The sequence below is a fragment of the Anabas testudineus genome, chromosome 7 (assembly GCF_900324465.2).
Source record: "Anabas testudineus chromosome 7, fAnaTes1.2, whole genome shotgun sequence".
NCBI lineage: Eukaryota > Metazoa > Chordata > Actinopteri > Anabantiformes > Anabantidae > Anabas > Anabas testudineus.
In genome coordinates this window covers 24,512,104-24,533,893 of record NC_046616.1, presented here as the reverse complement: position 1 = coordinate 24,533,893, position 21,790 = coordinate 24,512,104, and the positions used below count along the sequence as shown (strand labels likewise).

The 21,790-nt window shown below is 38.7% G+C and overlaps 1 protein-coding gene across 2 annotated transcripts in view; it reads right to left on the bottom strand.

Annotated features, from left to right (window-relative positions):
• The window catches only part of acss2 (acyl-CoA synthetase short chain family member 2), a 32,845-nt gene that overhangs the window by 4,834 nt on the left and 6,221 nt on the right, over positions 1-21,790 (bottom strand). The window contains exons 3-12 of one of the 2 annotated variants that reach the window (XM_026366900.1): positions 12,788-12,879; positions 12,310-12,413; positions 12,135-12,207; positions 10,940-11,015; positions 10,054-10,165; positions 6,721-6,765; positions 4,320-4,457; positions 3,133-3,303; positions 679-812; positions 310-442 (exon numbers count right to left, since the gene is read on the bottom strand). In XM_026366900.1, the coding sequence (XP_026222685.1) occupies positions 310-442; positions 679-812; positions 3,133-3,303; positions 4,320-4,457; positions 6,721-6,765; positions 10,054-10,165; positions 10,940-11,015; positions 12,135-12,207; positions 12,310-12,413; positions 12,788-12,879 (1,078 nt within the window). The remainder of the gene's footprint in view (positions 1-309; positions 443-678; positions 813-3,132; positions 3,304-4,319; positions 4,458-6,720; positions 6,766-10,053; positions 10,166-10,939; positions 11,016-12,134; positions 12,208-12,309; positions 12,414-12,787; positions 12,880-21,790) is intronic. The other variant, XM_026366901.1, reaches the window with a different exon arrangement.

The window sequence follows — 21,790 nt, the reverse complement described above, 5'->3', positions numbered from 1 at the left end:
CAGTTCCTCTTGGATACTTGTCAAGGTGTCCTTGGACCCTGAAACCCTGTAGTAGCACTGATATGTACTGTCTGGCAGCTATGCAACCAATTTCCCCAAGGGAATCAATAAAGTATGTCATTGTCATTATTATAAGATACATCTTCCTTTTTTACAAACAAATAAGAAGATTAAGGTTATGGTTTTCTTTTAAAGGGTTACACTGTACAGAAGGCTTTTCTTCTGTGTCAATAAGGAATTTAAATAGATAGCTCCCATCAGTAAAAAAAAAAAAGAAGCGTAAGACGAAGTGTAAGAACTGTAACGTACAGTTTCTGTCTGCCAGAAGGTGTCAACAATGGGACATCTTTTCTCTCCCACCACATTGTAGTACCACAGCCAGGCCTCAGGGTTGATGGGCTCTCCTACTGTGCCCAGAACTTTCAGAGACTCTCGCTTATACCTGCAGAGAGAGAAGTGACAAAGTTAAGTTACCATACAAACCATCACGTGCCTCTTTGGTTAAGGAAAACCAATTTCTACTCAGTTCTCTGTGTTTAATGACTAGTTTTTTAGTTTTGAAAATGTACATAAACACATAAAACCTGCAGCTGCAATGCTAAACAGTATCACTGAAAGTGAACTTGTGATGGTGTAAAGCAGCTGAAACAAAAATAGGATTAAAAATGACCAACTCACTTCTGAACCGGCTCGCTGCCATACTTCATCAGCAGTCTGATGGCGGTTGGAGCTGTGTAGAACTTGGTCACATGATATTTGTCCACAATTTCCCACATACGGCTCACATCTGGATAGGTAGGCAGGCCTTCAAACTAACCCACACACAAGCAAAAAAAACGAAGGGGTTTCGTGTCATTTAAAACTCACTGTCTTCAGTCTGTTTACAAATGACATATTTCGACAAATAAAAGCTAAATTGAGATGACTGAAAGGATATCAGCCTGTTATCACAAATCAAACTGTGCTACAATTCACGTAGCGGTTATTGTTTTAGTCAATACAATTAAGGATTCCTGTAGCTTAGCAATGTATAAGAATGTGGATGTTGTTACAAGATAAAACTAATATAAGATATTTTGAAAAAAACAAAAACAAAAAAACATTGTTCCAGATTATTAGGCAAAATGCAGTTTGAAATCTCAAAATTTAAATCGGTCTCCCTTTTCAGGATGCTCCACAGCTTCTCAATAGGGTTGGTCAGGAGATGGTGGCGACACCTTAATTGTTTCTCTTTTTATGTCCACAACAGCCAAGGAGTAGGATGGTAAGTTGTCCTGCCCAAAAATAATTTTATTTCAGAAGCCACAATCCTCCTTTTATACCATGCAGAGGAATGAAAAGATAGGGACTCCTCATATGTTGCAGACTGCATTCTGAAAACATCAGGGACCCTAAACAATAATCCCTTCCCTTCCCTATAACCTACCCCTTTTCATCACTCTGCCTCTTGCAGTCTTGTTAAATGACAATGGGCATTTGCCTAAAATCCTGAACTCCATCTATCTGGATCATACGGTATATCACAACATACATTCAAACTCTTTCTTTTTCTGATGAAAGTCTTTCCACCAAAGTATGTCCGATCCCACTTTAATCGTCTCTCTTTGCAACCTTTTATCAGGGTTTTAAGCACTGCCAAGCACAACAACTTTTTTTTTTCTTTCTGCTATTAAGCTTGATCATTTGGTCTCCATGTACAGTGTCTATAAAGAGTATTCTCCCCCTTGGATGTTTCATCCTTTTATTGACATTATAAATTAATCATGGTCAATAAAAGTTGGAGACTTTGACAAAAAAACAAAAAACAAAAAACAAAAAAAAAAACATTGTTAATGTCAAAGTGAAAACAATTAAGTAAAAATATATAAGGTGAAATCAGCGATTGCATTAATATTCACCCCCTTTAAAATGACTGACCTAATCCAACAGAGGTCCAGATATTTGGTGCTAGTAGTTCAATTAGTGAAAAGAGGATCACCTGAGTGCAGTGAATGTATCCCAATTGATTGCAGTATAAAGAAACTTGTGTCTGGAACGTCCAGTCAGTGGTTAATCAGTATTCCTGGCTACCATTACACCATGAAGACAAAGAACACTCCCAGCAACTCAGACAACAGGTCATTCAAAAGCATAAGTCAAGGGATGGATACAAAAAAATTCTCCAAGGCACTGAACATCTCCCGGAGTTCAGTGAAATCCATCATCAAGAAATTATAGCAATATGGCACATCTAAAGCTGCCTAGAACAGGCCGTCCACACAAACTGTGTGATAGCAACTCAGATAGGAGAGACTGTACATTCAACAACTGTTGCCTGGGTTCTACACCAGTCAAAGCTTTATGGGAGAGTGGCAAAGAGAAATCCACTAGACTCATGTTAAATCACGAATTGAGTTCGCCAATAGGCATGTGAAAGATTCCATGGTCCAGTGGAAGAGGGTTCTATGGTTTGATAAGACCAAAATGGTGCTTTTTGGCCTTCAGACAAGACAATATGTTTGGCACACACTAAACACTGCACATCACCACAAACACACCATCCCCACTTTGAAACACGGTGGTGGCAGCATCATGCTGTGGGGATGCTTCTTGGCAGCCAGCCCTGGAAGGCTTGTTAAGGTAGAGGGTAAGATACTGGAGTATCCCATCCCTGAGTAAGACCAGACCTTAATCCAATAGAGAATTTGTGAATGGACTTGTGGATCCCCACGTAACCTAACAGAGCTTTAGCAGTTCTTCAAAGGAGAATGGAACTAAATTCCAGTGTCCAGATGTGCAAGCCTGACCCCATGCTGTGATTGCAGCCAAAGGTGCCTCTACTACCATGACCTGAAGGGGGTGAATATTAACGCAAACACTGATTTCACCTTACATATTTCTATTTAAGTGGCATTACTTTGTATAAACCTGTTTTAACTTTGACATTAATAAGTGAAATCTGTGACAGCAAGTTTTGGAACATATTTTGATGGATTCATTTCAATGTATGTATTGGATTGTTATTTGCAGACCATTATGGCTAAATAATTTACCCCTAAAATCAGTTACAATGGACTGACCACCAGCCAAGCTGGCTGATCTTTGTACAAACAGGAAGTAGAGTAATCCCAGAGTCCCTAAGAATGAACTCACCAGGACACTTGTGGCACCATTAGCCAGTGGGCCATAGGTGATGTAGGAGTGACCAGTGATCCACCCAATGTCCGCAGTGCACCAGTAGATGTCCTCAGGCTGGTAGTCAAACACCAGTTTGAAGGTGGTAGCTGTGTAGAGCATGTAGCCGCTGACTGTGTGAAGAACTCCCTGAAGAGAGAAGAGGCTTGATACATAAACATTGGTTTCATAATTGCAAAATAAGTAACTTAATAAGGTACAGACAAAGACCATCTTTTCAAGTTGCTGTTCTTGCAAACAGGTGGAAGTTTAAAACATCATTATTGGTCAGTTTCTGCTCTTCTTATTACAGAAAGATCAACTGGTACCTTCAACAAATCATCAAGTGAGACAAATACAGTACATTATCATAACAGTGGCAGTAGCAACATTTAATGACTGTTATCTTCAAAATTCAGTTACTGTTCTTTTCCATTTTTTCAAGTGCACTTTGCTGATGTAGGCAAGTCTGTAAAAACATGACACAGCTTCAGAATTTTCAAAAACAAGTGATGTGCTCCAAGCAAGCTCTTTCCTGACATACAGTATGTGATAACACTAAACAATGTAGCTAATAATAGCAACTTTAGTACTAGATGTGCTATAATATGCTTTAACAGGATTCTTAAAAATTATAAAAGAGAAGAAGAGAAACTATTAGATTAAAGGATGGATGTATCAAAAATGTGTTCTTTGAGTTTCTCAGGTAACTTGAAGTGAATCTTGAGTGAAGATATATTGGGTTGGCATGTTGCATGTTGTGTGACATGCCAATATAATTTCTAACTGTTATGGTATACTAATCTGGTGAGGGAGATTTGAATTTGAAATTTGAATTTGAGATAGGCAGCCAGTTACAGAAGCTTATCTCTTTGTGTGGTGTTTAATTTGTGTGCCTTTTATTGGTTGTCTTTCACTAACAGTGGTTTTTGAAGTGATGGGTAGATGTCAACTTATCAGAGATCAAAAAGACCTGTGTGTTTGTTTCTGTGACTGTGCCAGGAGGTTTAATTTACAGTGGATTCAGCAATGTTTACACAAGGCAGCAGCTATTATCTGTGTCAGGTGCAGACCTAATCCCCGGAGACCACAAATGTATTCATTCAAACTGTTTACTTTAGAGTGCCAATGTTTAATTTTTTAGAAAACACGTGTGTTTACTCCACCTTTGGTTTACCAGTTGAGCCGCTGGTGTAGAGGATGAAGAGAGGATCTTCAGATTCACACCACTCTGGTTCACACTCGTCTGAAGCGCCAAGCAACAGGGTGTGCCAACAAAGGTCCACGTCGGGGTTCCACGGGACCTGGTGTGATATTTACAAAAAACACACACGGGAAACAAACAAACACATATAGACAGAAACAATAAGCGCAACATATCCAAGTTAAAAACTAATAAAGCCCCAGTCAATCAGGCAGTAAACATTTTTAAAACACAATCTCTACACTCTAAAACACAAAGGTGAGAGAAAGTTAGTCTGACAACATGTCTCACAAACTTGCTAGAAGATGTGAAGAAGTGCAAACAAAAGAATCTGAGTTACAGTGAATAAAGCAATCAAATGTTACAAACATGAGTTCTGTTGTAACATCTTCCCTCGATCAGAGCTGGGTCATTTACTATTTGACACAAACAAAAACTGTGAAGTAAACCGTTTTAATAGTGGTGAAACTTGGTGATTGCTGTTACAAACGTATTAAAAGCCTGGAAATCTTTGCACCAACAGGGAAACGCAAATATTCCTTTATAAATAAAGTGGTTCAATTTACTTGAGAGTGACAAAGAGATGGTAGCTGTGATTTTTGTTTTAAATCAATCTCACTTAACATAATGTGCCAAAAACAATCAGTGTCAGAAAAGTAAGTAAGCTCATTTCAAACAGTAAACCTGACCCAAATCTGACGTCCACTCAACATTATTAACACAGAAACACATCTTATGATGCTGCTTCGCTGCTGTTAAAGAAATGTTAATACAAAACAATGAACATCATGTTAAAGAAAACACTTCTCAGGAAGTTGAAGAAATAGTACAATAATGAGCTGCTACAGGTGAGAGAGAAGAAGGATTACTAAATATGTGTCACACCAACACCAAAGTGTAGTCTCAGCCAGAAACCAACAGATAAGAAGTAATGCTGTCAACATACAGAACAGATCAAGGTCATGTGGCCACTGAAAGGATGAAGCATCCCTGCTCACTGAGTCACTGAGTTCAACCAGATGCCTGGTTCTACTAGAGGTTTCTTCCTCTAAAGGGAGTTTTTCCTCTCCACTGTTGCCTAAAGCTTGCTCAAATGGGATTGTTGGGTTTTCTCTATAATTTTTTGTATAAATATTTTCTGTAAGGTCTTAAACCTTACACTGTAAAGTGCCTTGAGATGACATCTGTTGTGATTTGGCGCTATACAAATAAAATTCAACTGAATCACTGAGAAACAATCAACGCTCAGTTTGTGTCTACATCTGAGCATTGTGAGCAGGATGTAAAAAAAAAAAAAAAAAAAAAAAAAAAAAAAAAATATTAAATCCTATGTGCATCTCTTTGAATCTGCTAATAGATGTGGCACGGGCACATATGGCTGTGCAGTACAGGATCAGTGAGAGCTGGATGATGTTTTGGAAAAGTCCCACACTTTGTTTAATAGCTGAACTCCTCCAGCAAATAGACACATGCCTTTTCAAATGTTAATGAAGTGTAGCTTTTATTGCATATCCCAAAAATAATTAATTAAATCTATATTTAATTGCAGCTCATAGAAAAGGTCGAGAACCCTTTCTACACACTTACTTAGGTAAGTGTGTAGAAAGTAATTTGAGCAGCTTATCAGGAGCAAGGTTGCTTACTAATATTAGCAAGACAAACAATGTCCTTCAGAAAATTTTAGACAGTAAACAAAATGTGCCTAGCACTGCCAAGAGTGTGCAGATAACCCATAACACAGTGAGTGTGTTCACAACAAAGAAAAATCTGTGTTAATCCAACACCATGCTTACAGAGAATTTATCTTTTATTCCAATGAATTTGGACAGTTCAGAAAGCATCCAAGAACATGAGCAACACTTTTGCATCTTCCACGGTGCAATACTGTCTTTGTACACTCACACTATGGTGCTTTTTTTGTTTTTAAAATCTCCTATTTCTATTTTCTACACGTAGTCTTAATTTCGAGTCAGCCACAAGATGTGGCACAAAATTTCACAAATCTAAGGTGAATCTAAAGTGAAAACATTCAATTTTACTGGTGTCTATACTGATTTATTCCAGCTGCAGATACTTGTGAAATAATGCATTTGTTAAAATGTTTAAAGAAATTCATAATAATGGCTTTTTCTAACAGCCATTTTTCATGTTCACAAAAACATTCAGTCTGAACTGTCCAAAATGACAGGAAAAACAAGCTGCTGTTTCTGGGTAAAAAAATAATAAATCAGCATTCACAGTTTTGTTTGTTTTTTTATTTATCATTTTTACCTTTTAGCAGTAATATGCAAATTCTGCTTGTGAGTGAATTTTACCTAAAAAAGCAAAACCAAAAGATGTTAGATAGTAGGGTATAAAAATACCTGTGGAACTGGATGTGTTTTCTTTACTCTCCCTGTCTGATTCTCCTGCAGGGTGGGAGGGAAGAAAGGAGGAGGAGTGGGAGGACGGAGAAATGAGTGAGCGAATAATGGTTAATTCATTGACCCAATGTTAAAAACGCAGTTAAAAAAATAAAACAGGATCCACCATGTCCTTTCAGATTTCAGATTTTGAGACATTAAAAAGGGTTTTAGGAGCTTTTCAGCAAAATCTTTTTGTTACTACAGGGTCAGTTTCACATAAAGGTTCACAGTTCTTGTGAATTTCTCAGAGAACAGTGGAAGAAAAGAATGCAGCTTCAGAACATTCTTGACTCAGGGGTTTTAGCCAATTATAAGCCAATATCCAATCTGGCTTTTATCTCTAAAATGCTTGAAAAAGTAGTTTCAAAGCAGATATGTGACCACCTGCGTAGGAAAAACCTGTGTGAAGATTTCCAATCAGGATTTAGAGTACATCATAGTAGAGAAACAGCACTGGTAACAATCACTAACGATCTTACGATCTATTAGCATCAGACAATGGTCTACTCTCTATACTCATCTTGTTGGATCTTAGTGCAACATTTTATTACACAGACTGGAACATGTCATTGGGGTTAAATGGATAGCACTAGGCTGGTTTAAATCGTATCTATCAGATAGATTCCAGTTTGCGCATGTTAATTCCATGCACACTAAAGCTACAGAGTTCCACAAGGTTTTGTGCTTGGACCAATTCTTTCACTCTATATATGTAGACAATATTATTAAGGAACATTCTATAAATTTCTATTGCTATGCAGATGATACCCAGCCATATTTATCTATGAAAACAGAAGAAACGAATCAATTAATCAAACTTCAAGCATGCTCAAAAGACAATTTCCTTCACCTAAATTCAGACAAGACAGAGGTTATTTTGCTTGGTCCTAAAAACCTCAGAGATATGATGTCTAATCATATTGTTACCCTAGATGCTAGGGTATCTTTTCACTCGCCTCAAGTAATACTGTGAGTTGTTTCTGCATTATCTTTGACCAGGATATCTCCTTTACATCATACATAAAAATATCTAGAACTGCCTTTTTTCACCTGAGAAACATTGTTAAAATTAGGAGCATCCTGTCCCAAAGTGATGCTGAAAAACTAGTCCATGCATTTGTAACTTCTAGACTGGACTATTGTAATTCATTATTAATAGGATGGCCCAATAGCCTAAACCAAAATGCTGCAGCCAGAGTTTTGACTGGACTTAGCGAGAGAGATCATATTTCTCCTACCTTAGCTTCTCTTCATTGGCTCCCTGTAAAATCCAGAATTGAATTTAAAATTCTTCTCCTCACTTATAAATCACTTAATAATCAGGCTCCATCTTATCTTAAAGAACTCATAGTTCCATATGTTCACACATTTTCAGACTGCACTTCTACTTGTGGTTCCTAGAGTTTCCAGATGTGGAATAGGAGGCATAGCTGCTATGGATTAGTCTGATGGGGGACCTCTACCAATACACTGAGCCCCCTCCTCTTAAATATCTAATCAAATGCCACCATTGAATGTCATTAACTTTGTGTTTTCTCTCTCCAGTAGTTGTGCTTCCTCTCCCTCTCTCTGCAATTTTCTGCAAGTATCCTTGGCTTTGGGTATGTATATTTCCAGAGTGCAGTTGCTGGTCCTACAAACCTGCCTAGTGTTTTTTCTGCTCGTTGTTATTTTTGTTGCCTGCTGTTCTCTCTCCACTCCATAGTCTTGACCATAACCTGTCAAGACAGATGGCCGCCCCCTGAGCCTGGTTCTGCTGTAGGTTTCTTCTTTAAAAGGTAGTCGTCTAGGGCTTTCTGAAGTGGAGTTGTTGGGTTTTCTATATAATTATGTATACATAATATTTTACATATGTTGTGATTTGATGCTACATAAGTAAAATTGACATGAAATTCTCGTCTAGAACATCAGAGAAATATTCTATATCTAAGAATGGTTTATTAGGCAAATCTATCTAAAACCAGTGTCATCTTCTGTAATAATAATAATAATAATAATGTATACTTTATTGATCCCCTTGGGGAAATTCATTTTGGACAGCTGCCAGACTGAGTCGGCGCTACTACGGGGTTTTGGTGTCTTGTCCAAGGACACCTTAGCTAGTAACCAGGACGAACCAGGAATTGAACCACTCACCCTGGGGTCCGTAGGTAACTGCTCTACCCCCTGAGCTACTGCTGCCCCTAAATACAATCGTGCAATAAGTCCTCCTTCAAAAAGTGATAACATTCATGTTTTATTCAGACTGGGTAAGTGAGAAGGGGTGGCTGTGGTTCAATAGGTAGAAGAGTTGTCTGCATAGGATTGGTGGTTCGATTCCCAGCTGCCATGTAACGTGCCAAAGTGTCCTTGGGCAAGATACTGAACCCCAAGTTGCCCCCAGTGAGTCAGGTCAGCTGCATAGCAGCTCTGCCATCGGTGTGTGTGTGTGAATGGGTGAATGAGATGCAGTGTGAAGTGCTTTGAGTGCCAGTTAGATAGAAAAGCGCTTTATAGGGGCAGACCATTTAGAAGTTGATTCAGGCATATGATCCTTTTGGGGGTTGTGGTCTGTGCTGTACTTCAGCTGGACTGCATTACACTACATTACACTTCTATTATTTTGCTAACCCTATGCGCTAAATAACAAGCAAATGCATACAAAATAGTTATGTGTGTATGAGTGGAATAAACACCTTAAATAAAAGCTGAACATTATCACCATCGTGGATGAGGATTTACTCCAGGGCTGCTGGTTTAGACTGACTTCGTTTTAGCTTGTACAAAACTGGCACTGAGCATATTTGCTTTATTGCCATTAAAACCCATGAATTCAATTTCTGAAATACTTACTCTGTCTTTGCCACTTAACCCCAAGTCCAGTGGTTTCTATTGATGTTGTAAACATTTAAAAACAATAGATAGTTACTTTGTTTTGTAATAGTTGTTAGACAGTGAAGCTCTGTGGCACGTGAGATTACAATTTATCAGCTCTTTTATTAATATCTCTCTCTTTGGATGGCCTTTGTTGACAAATGACTAGAATCAGCCTTTGGTTTGAAACTATTTGTGGAGAATCTGTCTGCATGCGAGTAAAACTGACCCCACTGTGTTCCATCTAATAAACATGGGAGATACAAAACAATGTTTGTTTGGGGAGAATGTCAACTTAAAATAAGGTCTTATAAACATAATGGACACAGTATGATTGAACTGCCATGTGATGATTTAAGCACAACAGATCAAGCTAGTGTTCTAACCACAGGTGGCAGTGACACCAAGGCTAGTTTAGGTTTCTATTTCGTTGTTTACCTGCAGATCAGGACAGGATCGTTTGGCAGGAGGAGACTGAGAGCCCAGAGCAGTTTCTTCTGTTTCTTTGGACAAGTGCTTCAGCATTATGCACTTTTCCACAGGGAAACCCCTGCACCAAGACAAAAAGATCCTATTCATCAGCATGTCAAACCCGGTAAGCATATTAGTGTATTTTTGTCAATGCTTTGTGTGAATCTAAGCATTTTCCTATCTTTCTTACATTATCCAAGTACATTTTCTAGTAGTTAAAAATGCGGTCCCAATGAGGAACAAAAGAGACCAATCATCAGCTCTGTAACATACACTGTTTTATCTGGTTACTGTAAATGTGATTTACATGAAGCACATTAGTAATCACATTTCTCTTCTACCCTGGAAGTATTCTTATATGAAAATGTGAGTGTGTGAGACCAGAGTACATCACTGCGAAAGACAAGCAGATAAGCAGGAAGAATGGAGCTCATTTTCACACCACGAACTGGATTTAACAAGTAAACTGAGTTATTTAAACTTACAAAGGTCACCTTGTGTTACTTTCACTTTTAGTTGGACTTAGAGGGATTGTTTCTCGTAATTATATACTTCATCCAAAAGCACCATTCCACTCCCTTTGTCTGCCATATTTTTTCCCCCCCACACACACACTCTCTTGTAAAAAACCAATTGAAAAACCCTGTTACACAAATACATGGCAGTGACACTGATCTGGAGCAATTAGGTTTCTCTTTTCGCCTCCCCTGATTTTGGAAACCATGATATGCATCTGTTTAGCATATTTGTGACGTTATCTATAAACTCCAGGGTTACTGGTTCAATTCCTGGTTCCTCCTGGCTTATGTCAAAGTGTCCTTGGACAACAGTGTGTGTGTGCGTGTGTGTTTACTTCTCTCTGCATTTCCGCAGTGCTTCATCAGCTAAGAGCTTGAGGTTGATCAGCTTATCTCCTCGGTAGAAACCATCTGAATGAATGAGAGATAAAAAAAAAACAGATGGACAGAGTAACTCAGTTGCAGAGGCACCAGGGGAAAAAATCAACATAAGGAAGGTGAATACAGCAGTCAGACCTGTTGTGGTAAATTAAAATCAGCACAGGTCAACAGCACAATGACAAATCAGTCCTTATAAAATACTTGTATGCCACGACTGTGCTGAAAGTGTTACCAGTCTATTTTATCCCCACACCTGTTCATAATGACTAGGAAGCAATACTTCTAATCATTTTTGCATGGCATCAAATTCTGGACTTTGTCCCCCATGTCTTACAATGTAGTTGTGCTACAAAGATAACTTCACACCCATGTGAGATTATTATGTTGTTGAAACTAAGCCTTATCTCTGTTCCTGTGAGGGTGTTGGGGAGATAGTATCAGACCGGGAGACAGAAGACTACCAGAACTTGCAGGGCGGTGAGAGTCTGTGACCAGCTTATTTCTGTGGGCGAATTCATCATTTTGAGTTTGTTTTTTTTTTTAAACTGAATTTGAAATTCATTCTCAGTGCATTGTCAAGACACACTTGGTAACACAAGAGAGATTGTGGGACACCACACCACGGGCTTGGCTTAGCCTCGTCTTCAGGCTAACTAGTGCCGTGGACTAACATTCAAACTGACTGTAAATGCCACTGCAAGCAGTGATGCTGCATTTACTGGTTAAAATGACAAACGTGGTTTCACATTGATTTTTGATTTTCCGAATAGACAAACTGAAAACAAGTGGAGTGTGACAGAGCATGACATGCAACACTCCACGTGAGAGAACGGGGTTCAAATCCCAGCTACCTCCAGTAGGGGTCCTTAGGAAAGACCTCCCGTAAGCTTATCCTGCGTGCCTTTCTAAGTCGCTTTGGATAAAAGCATCTGCTAAATGTAAATGTAAATAAACATTGTTAAATGATTGCATAGGTATAATTTCAGGGTGCTTAAAGCAGCAGCAAGTCTCACTAATACTGTGAGTTTTATGCAACCTGAGTGACACACCTAGCAGAAAGTTAAAGTTTAAAATTCAGTACATCCACAATGCTTTCACCACATAACTGCAACCCACAAGGCAGATGTGTTTTCTTAATCCAAAACGAACCTGCTGTGATGAGCAGTGAACACTGGGAGTCCAGGATCCTCTCACACAAAGACTCAGCAGAGAAACCTGCAAACTAGAAACAGCAATACATATAGTATTAACATCTTTTAAAATTAAAGGTATCAGTATGGAAATGTCCAAAGGAACCATTCTTTCCCATGCATTACTGACTCACAACTATGGAGTGAATGGCTCCGATGCGAGCACAGGCCAACATGGCTATCACCAGTTCAACCACCATGGGCATGTAAATGGACACACAATCGCCTTTCTTCACGCCTAGTAGAACAGAAGACAAAAAGAGCTGTGCATAGACAGGTTTCATCTAGTCTGTCATACTGCACAAGATATAAAACAACACTAGAAGAGGCATGGGCAGATGTGTGTGGTTGAAACTAACAAAACCTGCATATTACACACGAGTCAGTGTTCCTCACCTCACACAAATTTAGCTAAGGAGACATTGATTTGGTATGTTCTCTGTATTTTGGTTTATCCAGGGAGGGGTTCAGCACATTGGATATATATTTTTTTTTCCTCATGGGTTTCCAGATTCCCCATCTTGACGCAACCGCCCTCAATATGCCAGGTTTGGAACTGATGCTCAGAGTCAATTGATTGTTTTAGATCTGAATTTAATGGTTTTAACATACCCTGAGACTTGAGGACGTTAGCAAACTGGCAGACTCTCTGCAGCAGCTCTCTGTAGGTCACCATCATCTCATCACCAGGCTCATTGCCCTCCCTAAATTGAACATCAAAACATACAGAAAAATGTATGAATATGAAACATATATAGCTGAGGTCATAAAGCTATTTGTCCAGTTATTTGTGCAATAGCCTCATCGATACTCGATTGTTTTGGGCAGATAATCAGCCAAACTAAAATTTTACAGTGTGTGATTACAACAAAATCTGCTTTTACAGCTGAAAATTCAACTTTTAAGTACTCTTTGTTAGTCAATATAATACATACACCACTTCTGAATAAACACTGGTCACAAATGCATTTACAAAGATTTTTTAGTCCCTGCTGTTTTATCACAATCCTCAATTTCCATTTTTTCCAGCTGGGAGTCGCTCCTCTATTTCCACTGTGCAACGCAATGTAAGAGAACAGTGACCAGAATATTAAATATATTAAATCAGATCAATCTTGTTTTTCTAAGTCTTGCCACATTTTTTAAACAAATATTTGGAAGCAGTATCTGGTATGGCATTAGGACACAGCTAAACCAAAAGGAAAGTGTACCTGAGAGGAAGGTGAAGCATTCGGGTAGGAGATGAATGAGACATGGAGGAAATCAGATGGAAAGGATGGAAAGAAAGTATATTAAAAATAGCCTATTTTTTGGCATTTGTGGGTTAAGGAAAAATGTCCGAGAGGAAGGCGTCAGTTTTTAAATGCACAATGATAGTCTACAGCGATAAAACAAAGACATCCAGCTATACAAGCAAATGGAAAGACACTACAGCCTGCCAACAAATACATGACAAATACTGAGTTTGATGATAGTCACTCTATGGGGTGGCTGTGGCTCAATAGGTAGAGCAGTTGACTGCCAATCACAGGATTGGTGGTTTGATTCCTGGCTGCCATGTCACATGCAGTGTCCTTGGGCAAGATACTGAACCCCTAGTTGCCCCCAGTGTGCGAGTGTGTGTGTGCTTGTGTGTGTGTGAATGGGTGAATGAGAAGCAGTGTAAAGCGCTTTGAGTACCAACTAGGTAGAAAAGCGCTATGTAAGTGCAGACCATTTACCATTTCTACTTCATACTACTGAAGTACTTAAAACCTCACCATCACTGCAACACAAAGCATTTAGCACCAAACCCAGATGTTTGCAGTTGATGCCATTATTGTAAATACCTTAACACCAAAATGTATGTATGTGATTCATTTAGATTAATGAATCAAGACTAATTTTGAATAATAATCACAGAGTAATTAATTAGATTAAATGTTTTAATTGCTTAACAGCCTTGTTAATACATAAAGTGAAAGTCAGTCATTAAGTTAAAAAAAACTTTATGGAAAGATTTATAAACAAGACAAATTAATAATTATTCCTAATTACACCCAAATCAATACCAGTGACCAGTACATTATTGTTAATTAACATGTTAACATTTGCAGCAAATTAACTGTAGTTGTCATAGTTTTGAGGAAGTCTAAGACTGTATCGGGATTTTACCATCATTCTACTTAATCCTATAGCCGTGTTTCGTAAATGATTGATATTCTTTAAAGCTGGATGAACAGCAGAGAAACACTTTATCTGTTGCAAGACATTCACATGTGATCTCTGCTGATGAAGACAGAAAGTACAAAAGATTTTCTCAACCATTTGCAAAGGTAATGATACCATATCACCAAAGGCTATGGTCATCCTTAAAACCCTTGAAGGTCACTGAAATGACTTGAATCTGACAAAAGTAATAAATAAAAATTTACTAAGAATTAACTCCTGAAAATCAGACATAGCTTTTGAGTTATGGTTCAACAAAAGTTTTTTTTTAAAAAGTGCCTTGAGATACCTTCTGTTGTAAATTGGTGCTATACAAATAAAACTGAACTGAACTGAATTGAATAACAAGGTTAAAACAAATACTGTAGTCCAAGAGACCATGGTGCGAGATTAACATGCTATATATAAATATAAAATATGTAAACAGAAGACAATACTGAATAAATTACACTAAAAATAGCAATGGTTATGTACAGAAAAAGTGAGTTTACATAGAAAGTAGTAGAAAAAGAACAAAAAATTGCAGCTTCAGAGGGGAGAGTGACTGTCCATAGGTTTGGATGGGTCACCTGGGGGGAATTGGGGCATTTTGGCGTGCTGGTCCTGATGGACCAGAGCCTCTTGCCAGAGGGAGGGACTGGAAAAGCACTTGTCTTGGTGAGAGGGGACGGCAACAATCCTGGCTGCACATATCCGGCCCTGGAGTGCTGGGAGGCTGCCGATCATATTTTCAGTGGATTGTATATGCGTTGCAGCTTGGCCTTGTCCCTGGCTGCAGCAAACCAGACGGTAATGGAGGAAGTAAGAAATTATTTAATGATGACAGTGTAGAAGTTTACCAGCATCCTCACAGTGAGGTGGAACGTCTTAATAATAATAATAAATTTATTTATAGAGCACTTTTCTAAACATATGTTACAAAGTGCTTCACGAGACAGACAAGAAACACATGTAGCCCAACAAGATCAACTTGAGCAAGCACTAGGCAAACAGTGGAGAGGAAAAACTCCCCCTAGGGGAAGAAACCTCCAGCAGAACCAGGCTCAAGTTAAACGGCCATCTGCCTCGACCGGTTGGGGAGCAGGAAACAGTTATACAAACAAAACAATAATACAAACAACTACCACATCGGTCCTTGGGGATACCAGTTCCAACGTAAAGACATTGTAATCTAATGGAGAGTCTTCCCAAGGACAGATTTGTTTTAGCTTACAGAAGATCGCAAAAGGCTCGCCGGTAGAGGTATGTTTTAAGGAGAGTTTTAAAAGATGTTACTGAGTCAGCTGATCTTATATCCTCGGTTAAGCTGTTCCAGAATTTAGGGGCTCTAACTGAAAAGGCTCTTTAACCTCTAGTAGTCATTCTGACATCAGGGACATACAGAAGATTTCTGCCAGAGGATCTCAGGCTACTTACAGGTTTATAAAGCTTTAAAAGCTGGGATAAATAGCTGGGGGAAAGGCCATGCAGAGCTTTAAAAGTTATTAATAAAATCTTAAAATCAATCCTAAAACATACTGGCAGCCAGTGTAAGGAAGCTAATACAGGAGTGATGTGATCGTATTTTCTTTTTCTAGTTAAGAGTCTTGCATCTGAATTCTGAACAATCTGGAGACGATAAATAGATTTCTGGCTGAGACAGGTGAACAGACTGTTGCAATAGTCAAGGCGTGAGGAAATAAATGCGTGTAAGATTACTTCAGTGTCATGAAAAGAAAGAATTGAACGTATTTTGGAGATATTTCTAAGATGATAAAAACATGCCTGGACAAGCTTTGTTCATGATGGACATGATGCTCGAAGTTAAGTTTACTATCAAACCAAACACCAAGACTTTTTGCAGTGGGCTTAGAAATAGCTAAGAGAGAATCTGTGCAGGGCAGAATGTGTCTGGCTACACGCTGTGGACTGATGACAACTATTTCTGTTTTGTCAGAATTCAGCTGGAGGAAATTTTGAGCCATCCAGTTTTTTATCTCATTTATACACTGATGTAAGGAACTCAGTCCCCCATGGTCAGAGATCCCGTACAGCTGAGTGTCATCAGCATAGCAATGAAAAGAAACACAGTGTTTACGAATAATATGTCCCAAAGGGAGCATATACAAAGAGAACAAGATTAGCCCCAGCACTGAACCTTGTGGGACTTTACAGGAGAAAAAGACGACTTGTAGTTATTAACTGTAACACAAAACGATCTGTTGGACAGGTATGAGGAGAACCAGTCCAGTGCAGTGCCTTCTATTCCAGCCCAGTGCTTTAGCCGGTCTAACAAAATTTGGTGGTCTACTGTATCAAAAGCAGCACTAAGATCAAGGAGGACAAGAATAGAGCACAGACCAGCATCAGAAGCCAACAGAATGTCATTAGTTACCTTCAGTAGGGCGGTCTCTGTGCTGTGGTGTTTGCGAAAACCAGATTGCAATTCGTCAAAGATGTTATAGTTGTCTGCAGCTAGAAATAAGTGTTTAGACACGTACTTTTCTAAAATCTTTGATATGAAGGGTAGTTTGGAGATTGGTCTGTAGTTTTCGGGGGATGAGGGATCTAGACCAGGTTTTTTCAAAAGAGGTTGCACAGATGCAATTTTAAAATAATCTGGCACAATCCCAGTGGACAGAGAAGTATTGAAAATATTCAGGAGAGAGGGAGCAAGCGAATCAATGATCGAGATTAAGAACTTAGTTGGGATGACATCAACTGGGCTGGAAGATGGTTTCATTTTAGAGACAGTTTGTAGTAGCTCAAATAAGGTCATGGGAGGAAACTGGCTTAAAGTGCATTCTCTAAAAGGGTGTGAAACTATGACTGGTGAGGAGTTGGGGATGACAGAAGCTCTGATTGATTCTATTTTATCATTAAAATAGGTTAAGAACTTCTCAGTTGGCACAAGAAGTATAGCCTCTGCAAAGTCTTGGCTCCTGGCTGATGGTGGTTTCCAGGAAGCAGAACGACTAAACAGAGTTCACCAGAGTGTCACGGAGGATGATTGGTAGGGGCGGTACCATCATGATGAAGTTCCTGAAGAGGCTCAAAAAAGCAGCATATGGTCTCCAAACTAATTGCTCCACAGATGCCATCTCCTCTGCACTGCATCTGAGCCTTCAATACTTAGATGAGAAACACCCATGTGAGAATGCTGTTTGTGTACTTCAGTATTTGATACAATCATCCACCATCACATCACATCGTAACCAAACTGGAACCCCTAGGCTTTAACACCATCCTTTGTAACTGGCTGTTGGACTTCCTCATCAACCGGACCTAGTCTCTGCAGGTGGGGAAGGATACCTACTCATTCATTACCTTCAGCACTTGTTCCTCTCAGAGCTGCTGAGCCTGCTGGTTTTCACCCTATAACCCATGACTGTATTGCCATGTCCACTGACAACCAGATCATCAAATGCACTTACGATACAACAGTAGGGGGCCTAATCCACAACACTGACAGCTCAGCCTATAGACATGAGGTAGAGCAGCTGGTGGACTGGTGTGGGAGGAACAGCTTCTTCCTGAATGTCAACAAAACAAAGGAGATCATTGTGGACTTCAGGAAGAGCCAGCCCAGCCATTCCCCGCTGCTAACAACTAACACAGCAGTGGAGGTGGTGGGGAGAACCAAGTTCCTGGGGGTCTACATCACAAATAGATTAACCTGCACTGAGAACAATGCATCTCTGGTGAAATGAGCACAGCAGCGGTTGCACTTCCTACATAGTATGAGAACGTCACACCTCCACTATTCCATACTTAACATAGATGGAAGCATCATAGAGAGCACTTTACTAAACTCCATCTCTGTGTGGTGCGGCATTTGCATAGCTGTGGAATGGATGCGTCTCCAGGGAGTGGTAAGGACAGTCGAGAACATCATTGGGACTTCTCTTCCTTCGATCCAGGAGACTGGGCACAAACGCTGCCTGACTTATTCCCATAGCATCATCAGAGACCGTTCACACCCTGATCAAAGACTGTTCTCTCTGCTGGCCTCCAGTCTTAAGAGCAGAACAGCGAGGTTCTGCAACAGTCTGCAGCATGTTCTGGGCAATATATCTGTCTCTGTGCAATACCAATATGAAGGTGCATTATTAAAGCTCAGTGCAGTAATCACTATTTCTTTCTCGTATAATTTTATTTTTTCTTAAATATTTTTATGGCATTGTAGTTGTAGTTGGGTCAATGAAAAATATGCCTTACTTACAAAGACGTGTAATAAAAGAATATTCACTGAAGTCCGTCCTATGGCATATATGTTCTATTCACAAGAATATTATAAGTAGGTAATGTACGAAATGTTACAAAAATGTGTAATCTCTCCAGATTGGGTACTGAATAATTGTGTCAGGAAAGCAGCATACAGCTGCATCGGGCCCCAGGTCATTTACAGTGTGACGCCTACAGCTTGTAAAATTATGGTGACAGCTCCTTAGATAGAAATGTGGCACCCTATAAGTTGTGAATAATTGTGACAGATCATTTTGAAGTGGATCAAAGAAAAATCTTACTCTGTCTAGGAGGGGGATTCCGCAGGCCAAAAGTGTATTTTAACGGTGCCCACAGGCAGCCATTTAGACATTATCCGGATGGGTCTCGGTTGTACTGCCCTTTTTATCTTGTGAGCATCGAAATTTCCCTCACATTCACACTTGGCATAAATGAATAGTTTACACAAAGTTTTGAATCTGACTTACATAAATATAAAGATACTGATAAAGGTCCATTCTGTAAAAATTTTGATGCTGGATTGGATAAAATCAAACCTTTACCTTATTCATAAAACCCTAAAATGTATTTATCACATACATTAACATAAGAAATCTGGTTACTGGACATACGTGTATACAGGCAATCGGATTCCTTCTTTAAATTTTGACTCGTCTTGATAGCATGGGTTACAGTTTAACTGTATACTGCAGTAAAAGTTCAGTTTCTGTTTACTGAATATCTGTTGTTTGAAGCAGTTATATATATCAATTTGGAGTCAGAGAAAGTGTGGTGAACACAATATTACCCAATGTTTTATAGTTGTAACATTATATAGTAATCAGTTGTAGTCCAGTTGTAGTCCTTTATCTGGACCTTTTTCAGAGATACTACTCAGATAAAAGTGAAACTATCTGTACACATATCACAGTGATTGGCATACTTTCTTCCTTCCCACTACCAGTCTTCTCCCTGACTAACCCAGCTTTAAAAGCCCCCTGCAGGCTGACTGAAGTCCTTCCTGTGGCTTTACCATTCATATGAGGACACATCAGTAACTAGAGGCAAGCGACACAAAGAGAGAGTGTGACCAAAAAAGCCAGAAAGGCTTAAGAGAAAAACAAACTTTGGAACTTTTAAGAGAGAAAAGGATGATCAATGACAAACTGGAATAAGTGAAGAAAACTGAAAAAAGAAAACAAGAAAAGCGAATGACATAATAGTAATAATAATAATAATAGTAGTAATAATAATAATAATAATAACAATAATAATAGTAATAATAATAATAATAATAATATGAACAGGGTTGTGTCCATGAAAAAGAACAAGAATAAAATAACTTGCTATGCAGTGAACTTATGTTACTTAATTCGCCCTGAAGAAACAATGAAAAGAAATTCAGGCTGCCACTATCTGTCCTCTTTGTAACTGGGTAAGTTGCTTAATGCTGCATGGTGCTTGTGTCATGAACACAAGTTCAGACAAAATCGTGAACTGCAAGAAGAAACAATAATTTGATATGCCAGAGAGACAACTGCATGTGCAAGTATAACCGACTCATTTGTAGAGACCAGTTGTGGTCAAAATGTTGGTGATAGCAGAACATTTTGGTGGCTTACTATATGGTCATCTCTAGCAATTTTGCAGCATGATATACATATCAAAAAATACCCCTCTTTCTGACATTTGTCGGACCAATTTAATCTGCTATTCGATCAAAGTTGACTAGTGACTGTTGATGGGAGTGTAACTTTAACAAGCTGACAAAACTGAATTTGTATCCTATGTTTGGTGTTTCCCCCTTTTTGTGCATGTGACTTTTGTGTTTTACTGGCTGTAAATTATGCAATTCTATCTTCCTTTCCTCTATCTTCTCCAATGTCTTTTTCTAAAACAAAATATTCATCTTAAAATATATTTTTAAATCATTTCTACAAAATAAAACTAAATATTAACCTGTATGTTTCAACTCATTGTCAGGGTTTGTGCACAAATCATATTCAGTGTTTTTAGAAGTGCATCAAGTAAATGCAATGTCCTTTCCACAGTGGAAAAATGTACGGCGTTGAGCAAAACAATATAAATTTACCATGACATTATTATGGATATTTTTCAATACTTGCATGCATCAGTAACACATTTGCTAAATCATACAGAAAATGATCAAACTATAATAATATAATCAAAGATTATCTTTAACCTTCATTTATTCAGGGTAGTCTCACTGTGAGGCCACCTCTCTTACAACAACGCACTGATGACATTCACACAGTTACACAACATTCAACTGAAAGTTGCTCAGTACAACCACAAGCTGACCTGTTGATCACCAAGCACCTACTGGAATTAAAACATTTGCTCAAGGGCACTACAGTGGTGTTGATAAGGGAGAGGCAGTTAACTATTGTATGTTCCACTGTTGTGCATTACCTGGAAAAAAGCCCTTCACACTTCTAAATTGTTTTACAATTAGCTTTAAATCCTTAAGTTGGGTAATGGAAATGTGAAAAGCAATAAAGCATGCCCAGGGCTTTGGAACCAGGCTGGTCTAAGACTGAACACAGTCAGGTTCAAATAATTTCAACAGCCATTCTCCACCAGGCCCACTAATGTCCCTGCTTGGCACCACAAAAGTACATAAAAAATACTTATTTCCCTTTTTCTAACTTATTGAACTGTATGTACACTCAGAATAAATCAGAATACCTAAAATGATTATATGTCACATTTATCTATAGAACAGTTCTTGGTGATTTCTAGTAACTATTTCCCTATTTAACTCTAGTAAACCAAAGTAGAAACTTTAAAGAAATAAAGGCTGTTTGCACAGTACTTAACACTTAAACAAACATACCTTATCTCAGAGACTAGCTGTAATCAGTAATGCTAATTAGGATCTTTGTATGCATTTTGTCTTATTGTCATTGAATGTGTAGTAAATACCAGCTTAAGCAATCACAACTTTAAAAAATGTTTCTCTCAGTTGTGATATGTCACATTCAATCACAGCACTAAAAACTGACAGTACTATTGAGATGCACCATACATTATCAGTAGGAAACAGATCTGGACTGCAGGTAGGCCAGTAAAGCACAAGCATTCTGTGCCTATGAAGCCTTGGTGTTCTAGAACGTGCAGAGTAAGGTCTGCTGCTAATTTATCCAATGACTTCCCAGGAAGAGACTCTTAACAACAGCATGT